Source organism: Ptychodera flava, chromosome 11, assembly GCF_041260155.1.
Source record: "Ptychodera flava strain L36383 chromosome 11, AS_Pfla_20210202, whole genome shotgun sequence".
NCBI lineage: Eukaryota > Metazoa > Hemichordata > Enteropneusta > Ptychoderidae > Ptychodera > Ptychodera flava.
The window spans coordinates 19,657,138-19,678,782 of record NC_091938.1 but is presented as its reverse complement, the minus strand read 5'-3'; the positions used below and the strand labels follow the sequence as shown (position 1 = coordinate 19,678,782).

General features: G+C 38.6%; 1 protein-coding gene across 4 annotated transcripts in view; it reads right to left on the bottom strand.

Moving 5' to 3' along the window:
* The window catches only part of LOC139143761 (uncharacterized), a 49,097-nt gene that overhangs the window by 15,752 nt on the left and 11,700 nt on the right, over nt 1-21,645 (bottom strand). Inside the window, exon 1 of one of the 4 annotated variants that reach the window (XM_070714306.1) lies at nt 13,229-13,453. The exons of the other annotated variants lie outside the window; for them this stretch is intronic. Coding sequence (XP_070570407.1) covers nt 13,229-13,259 — 31 coding nt within the window. The 5' untranslated portion in view covers nt 13,260-13,453. Of the gene's footprint in view, nt 1-13,228; nt 13,454-21,645 lie in introns of those variants that run through there. 4 annotated transcript variants of the gene reach the window in all.

The following is a 21,645-nucleotide window of genomic DNA, read 5'->3' as shown; positions in this document are numbered from 1 at the left end:
AAGAGTGGTTCAATAGCCGGCTAAGTTGTTACATTTTTCTGACTGAGACCGCTCAACACGTTGTAGAGTTCGTGAAGCACTCATGCACACATGCTCATTATCATACATCGCACATACACACTTTATCGAAGCGAAGAAACGAATTTCATCGCTTTAACTGGGCGAACGATAACCTCGGGGACAATTCTGTCCACCAGCAGTGTTACCTACCCAGGGTAGAAAATTCGGATAGTATTCAATCGGATTCGAACCCACAAAATACGGCATCAGTCGCCTAGCTGAGAGGCTATCAAAATTAGATATGCACATAATTAATGAGGTACAATATGTGGCGTCATAAGGTTCCCATCATACCATATATGAAGGGTGTAGGACTTGATCATATGTATATTTGAGGTCAAAGGTCACCGAGGTCACGTGACATTTTGTCAAAAAAATTGAATTGCTAAGTTATCCCTATATACCGAAAATCAGACCTCTAGCTCTATTGGCTGGCTCAAAATTAGATATGCGCATAATTAATGCGGTACTATATATGGCATAATAAGGTGTCCCATCATACCATATGAAGGGTGTAGCACTAGTGGTTACTGAGTTATGGACAAATATGTACATTCGAGGTCAAAGGTCACCGAGGTCATGTGACATTTTGTCAAAATATCTGAGATATCTACGTGAACGGAGGGACATGACCCAATCTATTAGCCCCCTGTACTTCATCCACGGGGACTAAAAACTGTGTCACTGCATCCTTTTTGCAATATGAATACGATGAGAAACTAAATTTTTATTTCACTTGGCCTTATACATGGGATTCTATGGAGAGCTGACTTATATACATGGGAGTCTATGGAGGTGTAAACTAAAAAGTCCTCTTACACGGCCAAATTTGATCGCATTGTGAAACAAATAGAAGTGAATCTGTATGGGGTAGGGTACTATCCTTGTGCAAAGTTTGAAAGAAATTGACCAGGGCATGTCTGAGATATCTGCGTGAACGGACGGACGCACGGACGGACGCACGGACATGTCCAAACCTATAAGTCCCCCCGGATGGTGTCCGTGGGGACTAAAATTACTGCCGATACAGTAAAGTTTTTATCTTAACTGTCATGTCCATCGTTAGTTAGCGGAGCAAAAACAAAGCGGTACTTTACCTTTCTTTACACGGCATGAGCGGGGATGGGAGGTTGATGATATCGTTGACGCACAGACAATGCCCGTACTCGTTGCTACGGAGGTGCATCTGACTATGAGAGGCTTAGATAACACCTAAAGAGATTTGAATTAAGCTAACTTTATGCCGGCCAATTGATGAGTCTTAACTCAGAACGACAATGCCATCGTTTTTTTAGCTCCCGTGTTTACGAGTGATCGACTGAGCAGACGTCCGATTAATGTTTCTTGTGATATCTATCATTCAAACATACTGCAGTCTTCAACGTCATCCATTAGTCTAGTGTCAATGTAATCGCTTATTTGCATATTTAAACGAATTTTCAGAATTAGCAGTAAATGTTCGGAAGGACTAGGCAAAAGTTAAGAAAGCTGTGACAAATTCTATAGATACAAAGATATGACAGTAGTGAAAAACATACATACATGAGTTTCAGCTGATTGCTAATTATTACATTTAACAATACGTTTAATTGAAACTATGTATCAATGGTTACTGCACCTAATTTGATGAACTTGGTACAGACATTGCCAATGACACCATTAGAGTTAACCGAAAGAAATATTGCTGTTCCATTTCAAACAGTAATTTTCATGCCTCGAACTTGCAAATGTAGGCAAATATTATGAAGGATTCAGTCAAAGTTTATGAAGCTTGTCATATATGTAGTAAATACAATGTTGAAAGGCAATATTGAAGGACGTGTGGCTGTTAAATGTCCGCTGATTTTGAATTTGCAAATCTAATATATCTATTAATTAGAGCTTTGTAGCTATAGTGACCACATCAAATTTGATGAAATCGGCATAGATATTACTCAAAGCAACATAAGTAAACTGACAGGCATAATGCTGTTTACCACAAAACCGATAATTTGCATACTTAACGAATCTTTACAATTTTAATTTCAGTAGTATCCGTGTCAAGTTGGTAGCTTCATTTCAGGAATGACTTCATCAAATATGGCCACCATTGCTAGTAAATGTAGATCATAACAAGACAGAGCTAATTGTCATTGACGAACAAGGGTATCAATTTACAGACAAGTGAGCGTGCGTAACATTTGCTAAAACACGGGAGCGTTTTCAATACACATCTTGTTATTAATCGAAGGCTTCACTTTCAATACAGAGAATATTTACATATTTACGACGAAAGTGTTCGCAACCCACTATACATCTTTTGTAATACTTTGAATAGGGTAATATCCAAAGGATCATGACATGAGCTTTAGTTATTTACTCTCGCATAATTACGTTTACACCACACTATTAGTAAGAGAAAGTTGTCCATGTTGGTGACTTGCACCGAGTTTTTGTTTGTTGTTTGTCTGGTCGCCTGTGAATAACAACTCTTTGTCCATATTTATATCCTCCAGTTATGTAACGGTGTTTCACAAACGCACACTCGTACGAGGCCGTGCAATCTAATTTTCTAAAAACAAAAAAATAGACGAATGTAGTGCTAGATATAATAGGGACCATAATCTTCTAATATTGTTCATCACTAATTTAGAAACCAAGTTTTAGAGAACACTTTACGCACTGTGAGTCATTTCGCTTCATTATGTCATGAAAGGCTATTTACACGGTGTATCCCAGTATTTTTGGTACGATGATCAATCGCTGGTGAGGGATTGCATTTAATCTGCAAATTTTCACAGAAACATCACGCCAACATTGGAAGGACATTAAAATTACAGAATTAAAATTAACTTCGACAGACAAAAATACCGTAGGGTAATTCATGCGCTAAGAGACGGAAGAGGTATGCATTTACATCCAGGACAGACTTGAATTAAACTCCTTAATTACTTGTGCCATAGGGCAGTTGGTGTCTACACTCACATGTGTTAACAAATGCCTAGTCGGCCAGGACCTTATGAATATGCGCTAAACTCATGCCAACGTTAGATTTAACCGAGTCTTGCTTTTCGGGTTTCATGCATTTGGAGCAGAGCTGTTCAATCGACTACGTCATTCCTGCTGCGATATTCCTTTCCCGGAACGGCTGAAAATTAATACATGCAAAGCAAACGACATACACAGCTCATGGTTGCTGTTGCTGACTTTCTGTGGCGACTTTATCATCGTCTTTCAACGTTCTTAAACTGGAAGTGCAGTTCAGAACATTCCTTAAGTTTTTAAGAAGGCAAGTAAGATAACAGTCGAATATACTTTCAGTGTCAGGATCCGCAAGCGATAAAAAGTGACTGCGCTATTCAACAGGTTCAATAGACGTGAAAAGTCTAAGAAATATCACATGAATATCATAATCATGAAACATAATATTACTGATAAAATCGTTTAGGTGTAACCAAGGATCGGAGCTTCTTTTCTGTATTAGAAAAATTACTGAAACTGTATGAATTATACTTTACAAAGCCATCTACGGTGCGTTCAATGACTATAAGTTATGATGTCTTAAATTTTATATGAGAGAGAGAGAGAGAGAGAGAGAGAGAGAGAGAGAGAGAGAGAGAGAGAGGTGTTAGGGGGCAAAACTTGCGGAAACCATGAAGACATTTGATACAATTCATACAAACGTGTCTCCTGTACAACGCAAATCAAACCCGTCTTACGTGTAAACATGGGAAGGGCAAGTCATTCTTTCTACCTCCATATCATCATCATGGCAGAATTTAAAACAGAAAACATGACCATTGTGTTAGCAGAGAAATGCTTACCTTCAAGTTGAAATACAGAAGAGATACAATATTCTCCCCTCACTGGGCATCAACTATATGAAGTTTGCATAATCCGCATCCATTACATTAATTCTGCTTATATAAAATTTTCTTGTATAACTTTCCAGTGTCCTGGTTGGAATTTAAATGTTAATACTATAATTTTACTTTCGATGGATTCCTCAGTTTCATTCAATTTGCATTAGAACTAAGTTTTATTCAGGAAGCAGGAAAATTCATAACATTTTATAACCTATTCAATCTTTCTGATAACAAAGGTTCACCCAGGATGAAGGAAAATTAGTGGAATTCTATGAACTTTACACAAATTTGGAACGGTCAGTGTATCGTTCAGTGACCTTTTTCTCACAGTATTCGAAATTACAACCCTATATTAAAACCAAAAGTCTCTAGTCTGTAACAGCAGACTGGCTTGCTGGGGTACAGAACAGGCACACATAGAGTATACCGATCAAAAGATTATGAAATGACGACACATGAGATATCAACTCTGCATGAAAACTGCACAACGCAGAAGGTAAACGCTTTTCTGGGCCACAGAAAAGAATCTTTAGGGCCCTGATACGGGGTTTGAGGACCAGATTTTACAGCGGAAGCATAGGCGCTGGGCTCGTCGCTTCGCGAAACCACGGGGATGGACGTGTCAAATAATATAAAGTTAATTTTTGATTGCGATCAATACGAGATTTTTGCACCCAACACACCACAAATTGCAACAGAATTTTTTTCTTCATAATGCATGTTGTAGTAGACTCAGAACAATGTATTAAAAGTTTACTTGAATCTACCTTGGGGAAATATGTCTAATTTGCATAAATCAAATATGGCTGCCAGAGGTCCCACAAAATGACATATTTGACCATGTATCATATGTTAAACAAGCTATTTCAGTGATTTAAAGGTCTAAAATTATTTATTTGATACGGAGAATCATTTTGGCGATATAATGTTTTAGGGGCCGTGGATAATTAAAACATGCACACGGTAAACGTCCTCACCCCCTCCTCTAAACGAAAGTTTGGAAGTGCGAAAATCCAACCAAGCCTCATTCTGTTTCTGCATCCAACCATCGGTGATTACATGGCTATGGAATCACGCATACGCTACCGACCCCCCCCCCTCAATACCCCCTCTAAAATCAATATCTGTCCAGTGCCAACTCAACAAAGACGCAACCAAAAGAATGAAATGAAACAGTGTATCAAAATTATTGTTACGTTATTTTACTCGTGCACTTATTCACATGTATGTCAATGCTGGTACACGCCAAACAATGTAGCGCGATATTTTGCGCAGGTAATCGAAATACAGCAAGCCCCCCCCTCCAATACAGAAGTTGCGGTTACCGTGCGCATGTTTTAATTATCCATGGTCCCAAACATAGGCACTTTGATAATTTACATAATTCCAATATGGCGACCAACATTCCTACAAATGATATTTTCGGTCGTATACCACGTATTAAACAAGCTATTTCAGTGATTTTTTGTTTAAGAATATTTCTTGGGCAAGAAGAAACACTTTTACAGGTTCAATTTTTTTCAAAGGCAATCTGATAATTTTCATATATATAATATCCAATATGGCTGCCAAATAAATGCATCATTGCTTAAAAGCTAAAAAACTTACATATATGACTAACAAACGGATAAAGTATATATTAATAGGCTTTTACTATTAAGATGTAAGAAAATCACGGAATTTTAATGATTTTGTAATTTATTCTATGCATTACAACTGTTAATGAATGTTAGTCGTTGTTAGATGTTGCATATGGCAAGAGTAAGTAAATTCTTTAATTTACGTCCCCTAGAAAACACAATTATCCATTGTTGATAATAATTGTAAAATTGTAGAAGCATATACTTAAAGGAATGAGCAGCTAGGTTGTTCAAGAAAACTACCAGATAATGGCATGTATTTCTGTGTTAATGTTTTTGGTGTGTTTCTCAACCACCTGTCAAGCTTTTGGAATTTTGAGTGGACGCAAAAATAAGTTTTAACATACTCTGGTCTAATTAATGATGCCAATTAGTCGTTAAGGAGGTGTCGTATGTTATTAATATAAGTATAGCTGAGCACAGTCCCTCCATGATGGAGTGACTGTACATGTGAGCTGAAGCAGATTCTTAGTACGTCATGATATGTCAAAGGTCATCAAAGCACATCCCAAAAATTGGGAATAATAAATTGTGGACTCAGACTGGTCAATTTACGATTAAGAAAACTTCTGCCGCCGCCATGTTGGTAAGCCGAGGGTTAGATATATGCATGTGGATGAATCATAAGATACAATGTCATATTTGTTGACTTATTGGAATGTTCCTGACTGAGATTAAGATTTGCTCTAATTGTGGCAGAATATGCAATGCTGTATTTTTTGGGAAAATTTCTGAAATTTTGTTCAAATTCTGCCTGTCTGGTTGCTTTGAAATTTGGTATACAGGTTCCAAGAGAAGATCTAAATGCTTTGTCTTCTGCAAGCATTACCGGTGTGTGATTTTTCTTTTTTGTTTTAAAGGGTGGTCTTGTTCATGCTCATGCGCAGACTCAGTAGAGTTTAAACCAACAAATCGACCGTGGTTTTAAAAGTTGAATTTCTCGATGTCAAATTCGCTTCAATTGTTTCTTGATAGTGATTGTAGAATGGTAAAATTCACAAACAGGGAGGCTTGTTGTCACGGACATGTAAGTTTTGGCTTATTGATCTGAAAAATAAGTGAGTGTTCATTGATAATTCAAAGACTGGATCCGTTGACACCAAAGTTTGCTCGTGACTTACATTGCATGCAATCTTTCCACAATGCCACTCACTGAGTACGAATCTGAACAGAACATTGAAGAGTACGTTTTAGTAAAAGTCCTATTTTTGTGCTGATTTTCGCTACCGTATTCTTTTTATAGTGTCATAAACATTTACACAAAGCAAAAGAACTTCAGTTTGTCTCCTTCTTTCGATCGTACAGAGATATTGTGTTGTAATGATATCAAAATAAGGGCAGGGGTGCAGCTACGTAGTAAACATACGGCGACAACAGGTGTACGGTGTGGAACTTGACCTGGTTTATTGACTGTGGTGCCGTGCGGGAACGGCCTATCTCGGCCGACCCTAGGCCTCCGTGAGAGACGGGGCTCTGTGTAAAACAGAATCTCCAGTGAATACCCCTTAATCACGAAAGCAACCTCAATTTATACATTTACAGTTCTTTGTCGGCTCAATCGTCTTAGAAAGTACAATAAATATAACTTTGAGTTCTACCGACTTTTGAAAAGAAACAATGTACAAGTTATCAGTTTGCCCACATAACAATATTGTTTAAGATCCAAGCCGTGAAAGTATGAAAAGCACCCTACCAGCGTCTTTCTATTGTCCAACTTTGTACACAAGGGAATCTATGAATAATCATAAGAAATTAATTCATACTATACGGGTTCCTGAACGGCGGCGCCATTTAATTAGAACAAAGAATTGTGAAAATGCATCTTCGCGCCAATTTTGAAAGATATGCGGGACACAATCTCACGCCAATGCGATTTTTAAGAAGGTAAATTTACAGCAAATGAGAAAATTATAGAAATATGACATCGTTCATTCTTCCACAAAGGCTTGCCCTCAAGCCTTACAAAGTGTCTCAAATATTCCTTAATAGAAAGTGAATTTTAGTAACTGAGAAAAATTATAGAAATATGGCAAATATCAAAATACACAAGAAAAAATAGCATGTAAAACTTACAACAATCGTAAAAATAGTCACTGAAAAGTAAAGACAAACTTCGTAATTGAAACGAATACAGAACAATATATCTTTGCATACAAAACGCTAGATTGAAAATATACAAGAACGCTCTCTCATTGGTGAAATGTTTGATATAGCCAAAAAAAGGAAATAAGAAAAAAGGGAATCTATATGTGATATTGTGTCGGCGACTAGAGATTAAAAAAAAACGGCATGTTCTCAGTGTATGTTAGACAAACTACTTGCGTTTATCCATTTTTCGGACGCCTATTCATTTATCATCGCTGACGAACACTGCATGTTGAACGCTTCAAAAGAAAAAAAAAACTCAAATTTCGCAATATGGCAATATGTCTAGTATTTCGCAACATATATAATGTTTCTAACTTATTACTTCTTTTACTCTTACGCATTCTTCAGATTCAAAGAAAAGATAAATTACTAGCGTTTTTCGCTACTCAAGGCCGCTTTCTTCATTTATCCCCCAGGGTCCGACTGGTCGCTCTGCCATCGGAAATCTCGCTGGATGAATCGAATGCTGTCTCTATAAATTACGCATAACTTACTCGGTATACATTTTAAAATAACAAAAAAAAACACTGAAAAAGATCAATGTCTACCAAAAATATCGCCACATAGATTCAGTAGAATGTTTCTAAGTAAAAAAAAAAGAATCGCGAAACGAATGGCTTGAAAGTAGCTCGTGTTATATTCATCGGAGACAGAACAAATTCATAGACACTCGCGCATTGAACAAAAACAATTGCAGTCAAGGACATGACAACAGTTTAAAGGTGCTCAAACGACAAAAGACTGGCCCGCGCAATACCAACCCTATCGGAGCAGCGACTAAACATCGTCATTCTAAGACGCAAAATGTAAATGCTTAATAGGCAACCAACAGAAAACCTTGTTTAGGTGCTCTAACAGACATAAACCCCGCGCTTAAAAGTTGATGACTGGAGTATTTCATCAAAACAAAAAAAAATGCTGTCGGGAGTGTGAAGAATTTGCGATGAAATCCAACAAAAAGGCACAAATATAAAAGCCGTTTTTTAGAAAAAGAAAATAACAGAATTTTCACCAATGGAGATACGTTGATGACATCATATAGCGTTTGGCAAGGACGAAAAAAATCAAAGTATCACTTTAAAATACTCTATCACCTTATACAAACTAAATTCAAACAAGTTCAATACAGACTATTGTCCGACAGTTCAATGTTCGTGTTTGCTTCTTTAGTTGAATATTTCATCTCATGGTTAAAGTTGGTTTCGCAGTGGAACTAGAATATTACCTTGTTGTCGGGGCGCTAGATGTACGGCATCTCTCGAGACGTTGGTCTACGGAAAGTTCTTGCTACGGATTCCATTCTGGGTTTGGTACAGCTGACTGGAGTGGACATGGCCCTGCTTTGAGCGTCGAAGTGCGCTTGGTAAGGCATCTTCTCCAATTCGTCTGTATCGCTGCAGCCGTCCCGTTGACGGAATTCTCCGATTTCTAGGATTTGACAGCGACTTCTGGCAAATGAATTCGTAGAGTCAACTCACTGTTCTCTTCGTGGATCGCTCGTGTAAGATGACAACACGGTCTTCGCTCAGGGAACAGCTTTAAACTGCAACTCACTTTGTAGATCTGGTTACGGGGATTACTGTCTGGTTACGGGGATCACTCACCCACTCGCTTAGCAGTCAAGAGACAGGTCGATTTTCTGAGCAGACTTTTAAACCGGGTTTGGTCCTCCACCATGTAACATTCCTTAATAAAAATACTTCATGTTCTCGGGGAATTTTCACTCCTCTGGTAGAGCTGTCTCGCTTTGCAACGAGAGGTGACTGACGACCCAATGTCAGTCTTCTTACCGGAACTTGGATTCTCCATCATGTAATAATTATAATGAGGGCAAGGAGTGCAGCTACGTAGTAATACGGCGACAACAGGTGTACGGTGTGGAACTTGACCAGGTTTATTGACTGTGGTGCCGTGCGGGAACGGCCTATCTCGGCCGACCCTAGGCCTCCGTGAGAGACGGGGCTCTGTGTAAAACAGAATCTCCAGTGAATACCCCTTAATCACGAAAGCAACCTCAATTTATACATTTACAGTTCTTTGTCGGCTCAATCGTCTTAGAAAGTACAATAAATATAACTTTGAGTTCTACCGACTTTTGAAAAGAAACAATGTACAAGTTATCAGTTTGCCCACATAACAATATTGTTTAAGATCCAAGCCGTGAAAGTATGAAAAGCACCCTACCAGCGTCTTTCTATTGTCCAACTTTGTACACAAGGGAAGCTATGAATAATCATAAGAAATTAATTCATACTATACGGGTTCCTGAACGGCGGCGCCATTTAATTAGAACAAAGAATTGTGAAAATGCATCTTCGCGCCAATTTTGAAAGATATGCGGGACACAATCTCACGCCCATGCGATTTTTAAGAAGGTAAATTTACAGCAAATGAGAAAATTATAGAAATATGACAGTGTGATAGGAAAACCTTGTATAGTTCACAGGGCAATGGTCTTTGTGAACGTGCGCTCAACCAGCCAAAAAGCTTTTCATATGCAAAATTAGCGTACGGTAATTAATAACCTGTGGTATTGCTTAAACAGCATTTTATTGAAAGGGATTCTATAGTACCATTGTTTTCATCAACTCTTCCTGCAATTTTATGAACTACTTGACCTCAAAAGTGTCATAGACACTCATGTTCAAAGCCTTGAACAGCAAAAGCCGGACGGCACTTGTCAATGCTGATCGGAAATCCTTAGTGCCGGACGGGGTCGTCCGGCGCCGACCGGCGTTGGGAGAACCCTACATATGCATCGAGACTATCACAGTCGGTAACTGGTCGTTTCGGCACCAAGTCGTTTCGGCCCAAGACGTTTCGGCCTCCCAATTTCCGGCCCCAAGTCACTTCGGCACCGCAACCCAAGACGTTTTGGCATCCGTGTTTCGATTTTTTTTCAAACTATTTAGTAATTGACTGATCCTTCATATTCGTAAGCGTGACCTTTGCGTTCTGACCAGTACTTTTATGTGCATTTTGTGTGAATTTTGCCGTGCTGTTTCGTCACTGTTTTGCCGTGTCGGCGGCTATTGATATCGATAAACTTTTGTCACAGATTTGAAAATGATATAAAGTTTTTTCTTACGGTCTCTTCCCATGTTCTCACAAAGATTAAAGCATGTAAAAGTTAGTTGACAGTCTTTTTAGTACTTTGATTTGCAACATTACGCTCCAGCACTAGTTCCCACTGATAGCCTTCAGTGGTGCCGAAACGTCTTGGGTCGCGGTGCCGAAACGACTTGGGGCCTGAAATTTGGAGGCCGAAACGTCTTGGGCCGAAACGACTTGGTGGCGAAACGTCCAGACACCTATCAGTCCCACTACTCTTGCTGCTAGAAGAATGGGTATTCTGATTGCATTATATCCTCATCTCCATAATATAAGCGATAGTATCTATGAGTTTGGTCACCCTACGACCAGTTACAGCGAATTAGTTTTCTCTGAGAAAAATATCGTAACCTACCCACGAAAAAGTAGGCACTGACATCCAAATACATTTTTCTTCACGCACACGGAAACCCGTGCGTCGACCATCGTTTGGTGAACGTGTTCTGCATCACGGCTGGCAGTACGTGGAACTGCGACAGTAGGTACACGCACAGTTAGTTGATGGCTGAAAAATTTATATCTGATACTTCATCTGCTTCAAAAATGTTCATATCGTGTGATAGCAACATTCCAGTCAACCGTATGGGTACACGCGCCGACGTAGTGGCATAGGGGACCCAAAAATCTTGCTGTTATTACATTTTGCTGTTTATATTGTCGTTTATCTTCATATCAGTCATGTTGTTGTATATGAAGAGAGTGTACGTTGGGAGTGAGTTGCATAGGGTCAAATAATGATAGCGTCCTTATACTATTTCTTATGAAATCTACATTACGTTTGAACACGGTCCCTATAACCGTGGTTTGAAACAACAACAACACAATAGCTGTGTTCGTTGAATTTTATTGGTCAACAACAACAACAACAACAACAACAACAAAACGACTAATATAAACAACTACAACAACAAAGTGAGAAATCGATGAGTTCGACGTGGAGAGAAACAAAAGCAGTGGAAAACATGCTCAAGAGTTATAGAAATAGGCTAGAGCATAAGACGGTCACTTGGTTTACAGATAATATGAATGTACCCAGGGTAATTGAGAATGGCAGTACCAAACCTGATCTACATTATATTTTTGAGTATTAATAACTGTAAAATACAGAAGGATCTAACGTAAAACGTAGTCAGGATCCCCAGGAGCAAAATGATTTGGCAGACTACATCAGCAAAATGGTGGATTGTGATGATTGGGGAATCAGTCCTCTAGTATTCAGTATGCTAAGCACATTATGGCGACCATTCACATTTGACAGATTTGCCACGTATTGTAATGCTAAATGTTCACGGTTTAACTCGAAATTTTGGAATGAATCCTGGGACGGAAACGCATTCTATGTTCATCGGGGAAGTGAGAACAATAAGGTTGTATCTCCACCCTACCTGATTCCTCTTTTCTCTGCAACAGAACTGAATTTGTGGTCACGTTTTTTTTGACAGAGATGCTACTCAAGGCATTCACCAAAATTTAAAGAAATACACAGGTAGTCCCTGTAAAAGTTTTACAATTGTGTTTTCAATATTCTTGATAGACAAATTTAATGAAAAGACGAGATATTGCCTTGTGTCTTTGATGTTTTCAGGTTTTCTGAGATTTAACGAGGTGTCGAATTTGAAATGTTCTCATGTTTTTGTATCAGATTCCCATTCAGCACTCATGATTGCAGCAAGCAAAACTGACCAGTACAGACAAGGAGATAAAGTCGTCATCGCTCGTATAGGCACTATCTCTTACCCAGTTACAAATCTAGAAAATATGTTTCATGGCAGGCATTACATTCTCAGATTTCCTTTTCAAACCCGTAATTAGATCGGGAGGTATTAACGGCCCCCGTGCGAACTTTATCCAAAAATCTAGCAACACATTTACATAATGATTGCAATTTCAAAGGAGAACAAAAGACAGAAACGCCTCATAATCTCCTTAACACCTCAGTTAATCCCAATCCCGGGCCTTTTCAAGCCGGGGTTTAAGCCATTGAGCTATACCAGAGCTACTGAGATTGTGAGGGCAAGATTAGGAGAATGTATGTGTCTAACTCCATCCAGATCCACTGTCCATTCATTCAGGGCGGGGGGGGGGGGGGACACGATGGTAGCTGCCTCAGGAATGAATGACTGTTATTTTATAAGTCATGGCAGTTGGCGATCGGAAAGTTGTAGGACCGTTACGTGCATGGACGACAAGCTAGATGATAGACAAGCAGTAACTAAAAGATTAGGTCTGCAACCGTTCACAGCAGGATCTTTACTTTGGGGAGTCCAGAATAAAGCGCGTTAGCCACTCCTCATGAACGAAGTGATTAACATTGTGTATTGTGTGTTTTCTGTTCGGATATAGATGGAATGGGAATGTAGACTAAACTAATATTTTATAGCGCTTCGTAGTAAAGCATTAAAATATTGTTGTTGTGATGCTTACCAGGGGCTTGTGAGGAACAGATCAATCCCATCGTCTGCGCTGAGAATGCCGTTGCATAAGAAGGTTCTCGACGTATTAATTTCGCAGCAGAAAACCCTGCAAATCGCGTCAAAATACTTCACTGACCAGAACTTCACTAGCCTAGACCCTATAACTTCGTTTCCGGCCTCCGTACACACTCCGTCTAGCCGCTTCGTCGATGGTCAAGCTACAGCTGTAAAAACTGCTCATTCTAATATGAATGGTCGTCAACAGAGACCATGACGTCACTGGCGTCCCTTTCAAAGTCAATCACTCAAAAGGATCCTCTCATTATTGGCCTATAATTAAATGGATGCTTCTCATAAATATTCGTTGTGCCCTATTAAGCAAAAAAAAACCCCAAAAAACACAAAAAAAACAAAAAACAACAAAAATTACTGTTCCGATAACATGGTTTTCAAAATAGGGTAGATAGGTCGGCAGACATTTTTATTCAAAATATTTTTATTTGTAAATTTGCATTTTTCAGGAGTTCAGGGCGGTCAAAAACTGGACACAACATTTCCAGAAAAATGTACCATACATATAAAATGGCAAAAAATCATAAAAGACATCCTTGTTCAAGCAAAAAATCAAATGGCAAGTAACGAACGCTTGATTTTACGATCTTTTGTCTTTCATTTTTTACTTCTGTGTTTAAGTAGCTCTAAAAAGTTAGGGTCGGCAGGTAAAAAATAAGGTAGGTCGGGTTATCGGAACAGCACAATTTTTTTTTCGGCCTTGTGGCATACGTGCTTTGGCTATTTTTTTTCGCGGTTATAACTACGCCCCCTAACAAGCCACATGAGACATAGACCCTCGAGAAATTTAAAGCCTGAGGGTCTATGCACGAGAGGATCATTTTGAGAGATTGACTTTGAAAGGGATGCCAGTGACGTCATGGTCTCTGTTAGCGACCATTCACATTAAAATGAGCAGCTTTTACAAATGAAGCTTGATCGTCGACCACGCGACTAGACGGAATGTTGACGGAGGCCAAAAGCAAAGTTATTGGGTCTGGGCTAGAACTTCACTGAACCAGTAATATCATAGCATCGACACTCTCATAAAAAATCCCCGATAAAAGTGATCTGAAGTACAGGCGCGTGAAGTGTTGCTAAGTTAGAGCGCCTCCTACGACAATGCATGGAGAGTCTTGAAAGTAGTTTGATATATGGCCATTTTGTCAAAAAGAAACGTCGGGGTTGAACTTTCGAGTGTTTGAGGGTACTGAACGAGTTTAACCATGGTGAGCTGACTATCCAAGCTATGCAGCGAGCACCTGTGAGACGATCCAAATGTCCATCTGTTACCGATCACGACTGTCTCTCTCTTGGTTGATAAATTTCCTTGAGAAAATTTGACCAAAAGTTAAAGGCATTTACTTTCGAGGCACGCGCCACTTTGATATCAAACGATGCTAATACATACACTTTGTATCAGTAAAAATATTTTCATCCGGAGATAGAGCATTTGTGGAGAGACAGTGATTAAGGTAGATCGCGCCTAGGGGACACATATTCGGACTCTCAAACTTTTACATTTTTTTTTGATCTACCACTTGTGGGGCTTGGAGAAAGAAAAACTTTCACCAGCTTAGTTTTTCGAAAATCGAAAACTTTATTTTTCCGATCCTCTATAGATTTAAGACAGGGATGGCGGCCATTTTGAATTTCAAATATAGGTAATCTTGGGTTATTTGTTCTCTCTTGTACTGAAATTCGCATTGTGACCCCTGACTTTTCGATTTGAAGAGAACAGTTGAAAGATTCATTGAGGAAAGTTTGAGCGAAAGTTTAAGTGTTTCACTTTCGAGGCGCATACTACCTTAAACGTGAAATGCGCATCAAACGAAGCCCGAACGAGGGTTTCAATTACTCAGTACAATGATTTCAGCACCGGGGTGGAATTAACGTCATTAGTTGGCTCCAGATCAAGCGTGGTCGAATGACCTCGGATTATTCCTGACCTATAGACATTGTACATGTTTATCCTGACGGACAAACATCGCTATGAAACGACCGTTCGTGGGTTTTTTGAAAGTATGTTTTGTCGGGTAATGAGATCATCAGCCCCACAAGACACTGAGAGACTGAAGCGAATACAGCGTTCGCAGCATATAAGGCTGTTGTCAGGGACATCCCTGCAACTTAGGGATCAGTCTTGGCCTTCGGCCACGAAGAAAGTATAAGTGATTACAGGTAGTGCCACTGTTAAATGAGAGGAAATAAATGCCAGACGATATAGTTACTTACCATATTAACTTCAAACATTATCAGAAGTACCATCACCTTTTTGGATTAGCACCTTTTGTCGTGAGATATGATGAATGCTTTAAAATATCAGTTAAAGATTTGATCGATCGAATATTTATAGCGCGGCAAAATCAATAACCAACTTTATTCCCAGAGGCGTGGTTTAATCAGTGTTGCCACGGATGGCGAATGTTCTGTCTCAGGCCTCTCAGTTAGGCGACTGATGCCGTATGTTGTGGGTTCGAATCCGATTGAAAACTATCCGTATTTACACTGTTGGTCAAATGCAATCAATCTTTGTTATGACCGTCACAACATTACATTTTTCTACGAATTCAGTACTGCGTAACTTTGCTGGCTAACCTTTCTTATCTTTTCCTCGAGACTTTAGTCTTTTTTAATTTTTCTTTCTTTCTTTCGGCAATGGGCGGTACTTTTGATCTTGTGTTTGGCTGTTTGTTCAAGGCAAGAATTCAAGATCGTCTCATAAGTTGTAACCTCTTTTCATAGTATCCTCGACGCTGGGCGTGTTAATACATGCGTAGAAACAATGTCCCGGTAAAAAGGATGGTGACATCGTCATTCTGAAGAGAGAATGTGATAGGAAGCCGATGGAGAGAATCCATCACCATTCAAGTTAAAATTTGGTAAATCTCACAATTGGCCAGCATAGGTCGCACATTTTGATCGCTCTTTTCGGTCGTTTGTTATCTCCAACCACAGGGATTTATTCAGGTACAAAAAATACTAATATGATAAAAACCAAATAAGTTCGAAATCTTCGAAATCATGTGCGCTGGTAATCTAGTTGAGCGAAACCTTCCGAATGCGTAACTCCACTGTAGACTGTAGTCACAATACTAAAATAATTACAGGTATGAAATAAAAATTACAGGCATGAAATAAAATCATTACAGGTATGAAAATAAAAATTACTCCTGTGGCCTCATTAAGCCACCGTAGGATCCAGCGTAATGCAACTCATACACAAGATTAATAATGAGAAGATGATATAAGGTCACTCAACCACACAAATTGAATAAACAACTATTTCGACTACCTATCCCTCTGACAATATATAAATTTGCCGGGCAAGGTTCGAACTGGCATGTATCAGTGATCATTTGACAAATGGCCGAGGTTTTCTGCTGGTTACTTCGACCCTTGACCGTTTTCACCCCGTCAGCCTTGGTCACCTCGACCCCTCATATCTTTCCTTCGGTACATAAGGAGACAAACTTATATTACTATCTCGAAAGCACGTCGTCAGTTGTATTCGATGTTCTTAGCCTTCTTTGAAGGGCTTTAGGGACTGGACATAAATTACAGGGGGGGTGGGGCCGGTGTTTTTCGAAACACCGCTGCGTCAAAAATAATGACCCTTCAAAAGTTCATGCACAAAAATTAGTGACCCTCCCCCTTATCCGTGCATGAAAATAAGTGACCCTCCCCTGTTACTCAATACCCCCCAAAACAAACCCGCAATGCGTTCAAGACCTCCTTCTGACTTGCTATACTTTTGAAGTCCCCTCCCAAAAGGAAGGCAAAATGCGGCTGATATAACGCTTTGTCCAAAAAATATCAAATCATATGTGTGTGATAATTCATGTGAATGTACTTTGCTTAAAGTGGCAGATAAAAAGTGCATGCATGTACAAAAAATGTAATTTTTAGATTTCATCGATAATGTCCATTCACAATGCATGGCAGCCTATGACGAAACTATGAATATTTTTTTTCCAATACAAAAAAGGTAAATCTGTGCATTTATGTACACCTAATTATTAGTATTAATGTTCATGACTCGACTACAGTGGTTTCAAGTCTATGGTTGTGCAAGAAATTTGATTTTGGAATTTCACTGAAATGTCCATTCACTATGCATGGCAGCCTATGATGAAACTATGAATATTTTTTTTTAAATACAAAAGTAAGTAAATCTGTGCATTTATGTACACCTAATTATTAGTATTAATGTTCATGACTAGACTACAGTGGTTTCAAGTCTATGGTTGTGCAAGAAATTTGTTTTTGGAATTTCACTGAAATGTCCATTCACTATGCATGGCAGCCTATGATGAAACTATGAATATTTTTTTTTCCCAATACAAAACAAGGTAAAGCTGTGCATTTATGTACACCTAATTATTAGTATTAATGTTCGTGACTAGACTACAGTGGTTTCAAGTCTATGGTTGTGCAAGAAATTTGATTTTGGAATTTCACTGAAATGTCCATTCACTATGCATGGCAGCCTATGATGAAACTATGAATATTTTTTTCCAATACAAAACTAGGTAAATCTGTGCATTTATGTACACCTAATTATTAGTATTAATGTTCATGACTAGACTAGAGTGGTTTCAAGTCAATGGTTGTGCAAGAAATTTGATTTTGGAATTTCACTGAATGTCCATTCATTACGCATGGCAACCTATGATGAAACTATGAATATTTTTTTTTCCAATACAAAACTAGTAAATCTGTACATTTATGTACACATAATTATTAGTATTAATGTTCATGATTAGACTAGAGTGGTTTCAAGTCCATGGTTGTGCAAGAAATTTGATTTTGGAATTTCACCGAAATGTTGATTCACTATACATTGTAGGCTAAGAGGAAACTACAAATAACTCATAGGTTATCTGATCCTGAATTGTTATTCAAAAGTTGTTAGACCTGAAGCTTCCAGTTGTTATTGATGACATTTTGCACTATTCTGAATAGTTTTAATTCTGTCAATGTTCTCAAAAAATGAAAAATGTACATACAGCTTCCTGAACATTTGACACCGACCTATACCCAATGTATTGTCAATGGGAGAATGATATAAAATAAGTGATCTCCCAAATTGTTATATAAAGCGTCATTATAGGGGACAGTTTATATGTACAATAGAGGAGTTGGATAAGTAGAATCATGACAACTTAAATCAATGTGGCTGCTTGGATCATCAATACATTGCTTATTATACCCTTAAACTTGCGCCCGAAGGGCGCGCCGAAAATGGAAATGACAGAAAATGAAAGTGCCAGGAGGTACGTTTTCTTTTTTCAGTATTCCATATTCTTTAATACGTGCACACACAATTTCAGCTTTGATGCATAAAAAAAGGTGACCCTCCCCCATAGGCTTGCACAAAATTTTATGACCCTTCAAAAATGCTTGCGCGAAAAATGGCGACCCACCCCCAAAAAACACCGGCCCACCCCCCCCTGTAATTTGTGTCCAGTCCCTTAGTGGAAGCTAGAATCGCCGGAAACACACAAACGTGGTATGGTACACGTACAGAGGACGTGCATAGCATAATACCAGGTACGGTGAGTGCAGATGTCCTTTGGCAATGTTCGTAGGGCAGAAGCATTTTTTCAGTATGGCTCATACTTACAGACCCCCCTAGCTACACAAACATTAATATGCATACAAAACTGCAATCTAGGTCAATAGTGTCCTTGCCGTCGCTCGCACGGTGGACACTTACACAGGAAGTTTGACAAAAGATCTTGAAAAGTTAAAGATCTATTACACAAGCGGTTTCTGTTACGATGATTCATTAAATATACAAATTTGCAATACTTTGATATTGTTAAATGAATTTCAATGTTATAACATCCGAGTATGAACAACATGTATAATACTAATAATAATTGGTTTATTTACCCGACTTGAAAAGGCAGTTACATAACACATGAAATCCGAGAGGGAGACAATAACAAAACAGAGGGTAAATGTCGAGTTTGGAAATAGGTTACAGCTAGTTTAGCCCAAACCCTGTCATGATAGCTTGTCAGAACTTCAAACTTAGCAAAGAGGGCGCATAATAACAATAACAAATACTTCTTTAAAGAAGAAATAAGAAAAGCGCTGAATTAATGACAATATCGCAGAAAATCACTGAATTACTACATGGCAAAAGTGAAATTATACAATAATAAATATCTCACCTGTTACTGATTGAGCAAATGTTGTCTTAAAGTTTGTATGAAGTTATGTAGAGAGTTTTTTGACTTAATATGAACAGGAATGTCTTCCAAACTCTTGCTGCAGAAAAAGAAATACAGCAAACTGGCCTGACTTTGTCATTGCATGGTATGGACGTAGGTTTTGAAGTTGGCAATTTCTAGTATTATAGACATAACAACTGACACTGAAGTAATCAGATAATGTATGTGGTGAATGCTTGTGAATCAAGCTGTAAACGAAGGTACCTAGGAGGAATTTATGGAGTTTAAAACATCTAAAATATTAAGTTTAGTGAAACAGGGAGCTGAGTGGTCTGCGGTTGATTTGGACATCATCGTGCGAGCAATCATTTTCTGGGCTGCTAAGATACAGTTTAAGCGCGTAGAGTACGCACTTCCCCAAACTTCTAGGCCGTAACTGATATTGGGAAGTATAAATGCATTGTACAAAAGTAACAAAATGTGTAAAGGTAAAATGGATCAGAGTCTGTACAAAATGCCACATTACTTCCGAATAATTTTATTTATCTTATCAATATGTTAAGACCAAAGAGATGTTTATCCAACAAAATAACAACAAAAGGGTCAACATCAACTACTCAGATTTGCTCGTCACGGATGTAAACAGAACCCGAGAAATTTAGCATCTTTCGGTGGCCTCTAAATATAATGAAATGTGTCTTACTCCTATTTATTGTTCATTTGTTGGAATCACACCACAATCGTTTAAGTAAGATGATATAGTAGTAAGATCAATACAATCTGAACTAGAGTAAGTATGGTCAAGTGACCAGTCGGCATGGTAACAAAATGAATAAATATGGTCTTTGAGTTTTACCCTTGTGTAAAATTGCAAATCATTCGGTGCAATGGTCTTTGAATGGGAGCCATGGTATATGAGAGTAGGTCAAAGGTCATTCAAGGTCACCCAAAAATTGTCAAAAAAGTTTTGGTCCTTTAATGACTCACATGGACCAGGAACCACATCTGTAGCCCCTGAAGAAGAAGAAAGTTGAACCCAGTAAATACAATAGAGGCCGGGGCTTGGACCCTAAAAGTAGGACAAGAATTTGGAACACCGTGATGAATGCTTGATTGAACAACTTAAGAACGGTTTCATAAATAACTTTGCATCCAGTGTAGCCAGGGGCCCAAAAAACCCGTAATGTCCAACTTTTGACAACAAAATGTCATGGTTAACACTAAAATATAATTTTCTTTGTCAATTTCATGTAACAAATAGTTTACTAAGTTTATCGAAGTTAGTTAACTTTATGCTGTGCTTCTTTCTAAAACCATTATATACTGATGTTTGTGCAATTTGTTAAACTTATTAAGGTACACGATGAACTGCTTGTCAACTACTCTTTCGATGACTTTCCTGAACAATGGCAGTAAAGACACTGGTCTGTAATTCTCGGCAAGTTCCCATTCTCCCTTTTTGAAGACGGGAGTAATGTTGGCAATTTTTTAAACGCTGAGGAACGCACCTTTTGAAAAACAACTATTTATAGTGTGGGCCAGAGGTCTCGAAATAACGATGGCTGCGTCAATAAGTCTCGGGGGCAAATTATCTTATACACTTGCTTTTTTGCCATATAAATTTACTAAAAGTTGGTGAACCTCACACTCTGTTACTGTTGGAGAAAAATGAGTGTGTCATAGGCTGACCAGGGTAATTCCTAAAATCGTTTGCAGTATGTGGTCACGTCGACACGTCGACCCCTCCACCTTAGTCACCTTGACCCCCTCATACCTTTCATTCGGAATGCATCAGAGTATATTTATCTTATCTTACAGACGTATCTTTCATATCTTAAGGACAGAACCAGTCAGTAACAATTGAAAATGTTACCAGTAAACCCCATCTCCTTAAGTTTGGCGTACCTCAAGAGTCAGTCCTCGATCCACTTATGTTCACTATATACACCTCTCCCCTTGGGAAACTCATTCGTCAACATAACTCGGGATTTCATCAGTATGTCAATTGTACCTGTCTTTCTCTCAAAATGATTCCTTGTCAGCTGTCAGCTCTATTGAGGCCAGTATCTGTGACATCAAACACTGGATGTCAAGAAACATGCTACAACTCAATGACTCATAAACAGAAGTCATTGTTATTCGTTTGAAGTTTGACCATTCCCAAAATCTTGTCGACCAAATAATCATTGGTTCA